Raw genomic sequence first — 5,566 nt, forward strand, 5'->3', positions numbered from 1 at the left:
TTTTGCCTAACATAATTAGCATAACCAGACAAAGTAGAATAGAATTTTGTGTTTTCCGCTTGGTAATGAACGTGCTAGAAAATGACCAAATAAAATATGTTTAATAAAAACTGAATTCAAGGAAAAAGGATAAGAACAAATGAAGGAAAAGCAACTCTTGTACGCTTCTTCTGCATTGACTACATTTCCATCATATGAAAGATTAGCCACTAGCTAGTCTGGTAATGGAATTTTTAAATGGGTTTGCTTAATTAAATGTTTCCCTATATTCAATTAGTACATGTCTGGAGAAACCAATTATATACATGTAGGATATATATTACGTCTTCAGAGAAAAATAAAACAATTTTTAATACGTAAGAAGCTCTCTAGGGAGAGAATCTTGAACCAAATACAAGAGAAATCCACAAAGCTCTCTCCCCTGTTCATTTGCAAGCCAGAGTAAGGTAAAAGGGGGTGAAAAAAATTCCTAATACATAGAAGACACCAGCAAAATCCATAGCTGGACATGCTACCCTTCAATTTTGAAAACTTGACATTGAAAGTTGATCTTTTCTCTTTTTACAGAATCACCATATTCAATATTGGATTGAACAAAGAAATCTGGTGTCAAGTGGAGAAATTTTGCCTATGAAATCCTGCTTGGTGGACACCAGATTTTCTCAAGATGATACATACTTCTAAAGCCAACTCTACAAGATGCAAATATGGGGGAGAAAAGGAAGGAGGGGAAAAAAAATCAAGCAGCAAACATGATAAACAAATTGACCTGTTTGCATCCAAGAGTCTGGAAGAAGAAGAGCTAGAGACTCGTACCACATAGTCATTAGGATCTATCTCTTAGTCCTGCTGGAGTCTCCTATCTTCCACTCGGACTCCCGGATTCTACCCTCAATGATCTACCACCAAGCAAAATGTAACCCAACCCTTGTCAAACTGGAACAAAATATTGAATACACTTTTTTATTTTTGAAAACTATGTCTCTGACTCTTCTTCCTCAACAGTTGGAAGTGCACCCTCCTTTATGAAAGATGGGTTAAGGAACTTTGCGATGAATGCCCACAACTTATAAACATCCTCAAAATTAGTGAGGAAGCCAAGTGAAGCTGTGACAACCTCCATTCGAACAAATACACTTTTCCCATTATGTCGCCCATTTTCCATTGGTCTGCACAGTGTAGCATCCTCGGGGCTCAGAGCACCATGCTGAAGTCTTGGGCTGTCCAAAATCCGTATGTGACTGAGAAAACCAATGCCAAGAGATATACCTTCTCTTTCAGCCAGCTTTTGGACCACTTCGGGATTGATCAGAACCCTGTTTCTGTCTCTCACATTGAATGCTATGGCTGCCCCTCTTTCATATTTTATCTTTGGACCATAGATCTGAACAAGATGCACCTTGCTATCTACGTTTGAACCAGGTATTCTAAGTTGCAGCAATGAGGTCACAAGCCAATTAATTAAAAACCGGAGTCTGATGGTAGTTTTATTGAGACCCAACATATTCACATGATCAAGATGCCGACAGATAATCTCAGGTTCTCTCCTGTCCCAATCTTGTCCATCAACATACTCTCCATCGCTGCTGTACTCTTCATCATCAAGGCTGGTTGCTGATATTTCTCCAGCTTCTATGGTATGGCTCACGCGTTCCTTGCGGCTCTCTTCCATGCTAAAGGACACCCTTCTTCCCCTGCTGGGATGTTCATCTTCCAATCCGAAAAATCTACCACCGGCATACCTGTTTCCTTCCCTTCTTCCCAACAGCCTAAACTCACCTTCCGTTTCTCTTCTTATAGCACTCTCTTTAACTTCTGGGAAAATTTCAGAGGTTGAACCATCTGCAAGGTTATGATGCTGAGAGTCAGAATTTAAATTGTTAGGAAAAGATCCATTTATGGCAGAGTTTGTCAGAGACCTACCAGGAGGTGGTTTGCTAGTCCCAGGTTCTTCCTCAATCTCCGGAATATGTGAATAATCTGCATCCTTGTTTCGTACATCTCCGTTTGTTCCCACCAATTTTTCTTCTCCTGTAACCTCCTTGACACGGTCCAATTCTTGGGATACCGATAGAACAGCAGCATCAAACGATAAAACATGATGGTCATCGTTTGGCCCTAGGTTTACCTCTTTGTCATCATATAATGGACTGCCATATATCTTTGCTGTTGGTTTTGGTGAGACTCGTTTATGGTTCTTCTGGCTGCTAAACCAGAAGGGTGGAAGTGGAGAGGCAGTTCTTTGTTTGTTTAATTGGTTCACACTATCAGATCCCAGCGGACTCTGACCCAAATCAATCCAGAATGAGTTATCTGACGATTCATCTTCACTAAAGACTGGGCTTTTCATCACTTCCCCAACTGAAATACTCTCAGTTTCTTCAAAAATGGTGCTTGTTCCATCTCTGTCATAGCAATTTTCTTGATCCATTTCTGTCTCAAATACATCCCTCACCTGAGCAGATGTGAAAGCACCAGAGAAAGCAGGCAATTGCGACCCTGGGCGAATTTCAGAGGCTTTATCACCATTTACAGCATCGTTGTCATCTTCAATACCAGCCAATCTGTCCAGACCATCTACAGAATCACTGAGATACATAGGATATTCTGGGGTAATCTTCACCATTCCAGTACCTGTTTTCCCGTTCTGATTCTGAAGGCTTCCCATGACTGATTTCTTGATAAGGAGGCAGCCAAAGCCAGTTGGGTCATAGCCAAATACTCTATAAAATGAAGTTATAATGAAATCTGGCCGGAATAAGGACAACCCAAGTGAATCCATATCTTTGGGACCCAATGATCCGGCATCAAGCAGGACATGCCAATTATTCTGCTGTGCAAGGGCCATCCATTGATATGAATACTTAGCCCCAGTCACTCTAGATTGCACAGGGAACACAAATAACCCAGTAGCAGAATCCTTCTTCCGCCTCTTCTTGTTTGAAATTTGCTTTCTCAGATCTGTAGAGCAAAGTTTAAGGGTAGGCCACTTAAACCAAGCACTATAAACTTTTGCACCCTTCTCTTTAGCACTCTGAGCCATCCAATTCACAGACTGACTCTCGTGATCAAACATCGTCAACAATTTCTTATTGGTGTGGAAAGGATAAGATTCGGCCAGCAATTTGAAGGCAGACCCTCTACTCACAGTAAACACAAGGCCATATTCATTCTCAGGTATGTTCAGATAATCCATTATCCTGGCCTTTATATCATGTTCCACAGTGCCTTTCTCAGCACCACCATAAAGGGCATGATTACTCAGATTAGCAGTTATCTCAGACAGGCTAAATGTGGAGGACTCCCAATAATGCAGTGTTTGGACATAAGAAAATAGCCCAAATCCACAGTAATCAAGGCATACCTTTGGCGACAAATGAGCATACTCATCAGACCTCAACTGATCAATCTTCTCAGAAGACTGATATTTGGGATACATAGTGATGAACTTGTTGAAGGCATCGCGGAGATCAGGTATGGAATCTTCTGTCTCGAATGTGCGCTCTGCAGCTAAAGCAGTGGCACGCAGGAATTCCTTCTGGGCATGGAGCCTGGCGAGCGATCTTGACCTCCCCAGGCTCTCATCTTGGTTGCCAAGCGGCTCGGATTCCATGTCCTGGGACTTGGAAAGAGACCCATCTTCTGATGCTTCTTCAAGAGCTTCCCTCAGTTTATTCTCCTGCAGTTTGCGGAGAATTGATGGGTTCTTGACTTCGATTGTCGAATCCGACCCATCTCTCTTCCTGCTCTTCTTATCCAAGATCAGAGCAGCACAATGAGATATGGGTTTCCACAGTGACAGATGCATGAAAGCGTGACCCTACTCGAGACAACGAGCCCCGAAAGAAGAAACGCACCACACCCAGAAAAAGAAACGACCTATCCCCAAAGTAGGTACAGTTCTAAAACCCCAAAGCGAAGGCCTTGAGTCAGATCAAGAAAACCCTAATTTAGAAACTTCTCTTTTTTACCCAGAGACAAAAATGCAATCATAAGAGAATATGAAAGCTATCAGCAAATATGTGGCTCCAATCTGATTACATGCGAGACCAAGGGGATTAAGACTTAAAAAAATGGAAATAAAGAAGCCAAAACAAAGATAAAGTTGGAGAAAGTCAAAACTCCACTTCAAGAGAAAGTACGAGAGCTTAAACAAATTGAAGGAAGCCAAGAAAAGAGAGAATGAAACCCTAAGATCAGCTCAAAACCAAGATCCAAAAGATTTACACGAGACCCACTGATCCTTCCAAAGAAAAACAAAACAAAATGCAGAAGAGAAATTAAAGAGAATCAAGAATCAAGAAGTGAATCATATCTGAGACTGAAACAGAAACTGAAAAAGCAAAGGTGGAAACTTTCACATCGAATGCTCATCTCCTTGAGTTGAAAGTAATCGTAGAACAAAGCAATGCCGATAACCCGCTCCTTCTCTCTCATATTGACTCTCTCTCTCTCTCTCTCTCGCTCTCTCTCTAAAATCTTCCGCAATAACCTCCCCTAACAAAAACAGCGAGAAAGGACATTGACTTTCACAAACGTAAGTGGTGCTGCTGTTTTCTTTTCAATTAATTAACTTCTTTTCTTTCTAATTTAATTAATTATTAATTTACTATTATAATAATTTTCCAGATTGGCTGAGTGTGGGTCCCACTTAAATCCTTTTTCCTCCCTGCGGTTTTAGCTAAAAGTCAAACAATCAGCTGATTTGTAAAAGCTGATTTCTGTCCACCTGGGTAAAAAAACTTAGCTTTCCCCCACTAACAAGTTTAATTCTTAGATTAACACTAATATCTTAATTAACAACATGTTTTAATTTAATTCTTAGATTATAACTAAAATCTCGCTACCCCGGTCTGCTTCTCTCTCTTCTATCTCTGTTTTTGTCCATAGAATCTCCCTTCTTCCCCTTTTCCTTCTCTACTCTTAATCTTCACCATAATCACTTAAGGAACTCAGAGGCTTTGTCTTTCATCTCTCTTTCCTCCATCGAACACACAGTTCTGATTTCAGGTTGTGCCCACAACAGACTATATCCAATTCCATCTCATTTCATTTCAATCAATTCGACCCAAGTGGTAAAAGCATCCTTCCACTGTTTCTATGATTTTCTCTCATTGGGTTTGGTTGTTTACTTGATTCTTAGCTTCAGACAAATTACTGAACTCTCTTAGGGATCTGACCTGATCATGGAATCTCTTCTTGATTCCAACTCTTCCCCAATACTTCTATTAAAGAACCTCTTCTTTATGCTCTTTCGTTGAGGAACTTTCAATTCTTTTATTAAGGAAGATTGTTTTCACATTCATCTCCAAAACTTTCTACTCGTAGTAGGCCAAACTTGCAAGTAAAATTTGAATAAGTTTTCTAAGTTGTAAACTTTTGGTAACTAACATTTTCTTGTAGGCTTCAATGCTTCCATTTTGTGCCTCAACTTCTTTTTTTTTTTTTTTGCCACTTGCACCTTTGGATTGAATATTTTCAATTGGGTTTACTTAGATATAGACTTATAGAATGCATTAATTCTATTTTAGATTTTATGACTTCTTGATTTTTGTTTTTTTTTTCA

General features: G+C 40.0%; 1 protein-coding gene across 1 annotated transcript; it reads right to left on the bottom strand.

Annotated features, from left to right (window-relative positions):
* Positions 1 to 470: 470 nt before the first annotated feature.
* On the bottom strand, positions 471 to 4,537 carry LOC110820031 (uncharacterized). Its single transcript, XM_022049399.2, has 2 exons — positions 1,924 to 4,537; positions 471 to 1,842 (listed from the first exon to the last, which is right to left on the bottom strand). Exons 1-2 carry the CDS (start codon positions 3,806 to 3,808, stop codon positions 977 to 979), a joined length of 2,751 nt encoding a protein of 916 aa, XP_021905091.2. The 5' UTR covers positions 3,809 to 4,537; the 3' UTR covers positions 471 to 976.
* Positions 4,538 to 5,566: the final 1,029 nt, after the last annotated feature.

This window comes from Carica papaya, chromosome 4 (genome assembly GCF_054855325.1).
Source record: "Carica papaya isolate Zhongbai chromosome 4, ASM5485532v1, whole genome shotgun sequence".
Classification (NCBI taxonomy): Eukaryota; Viridiplantae; Streptophyta; class Magnoliopsida; order Brassicales; family Caricaceae; genus Carica; species Carica papaya.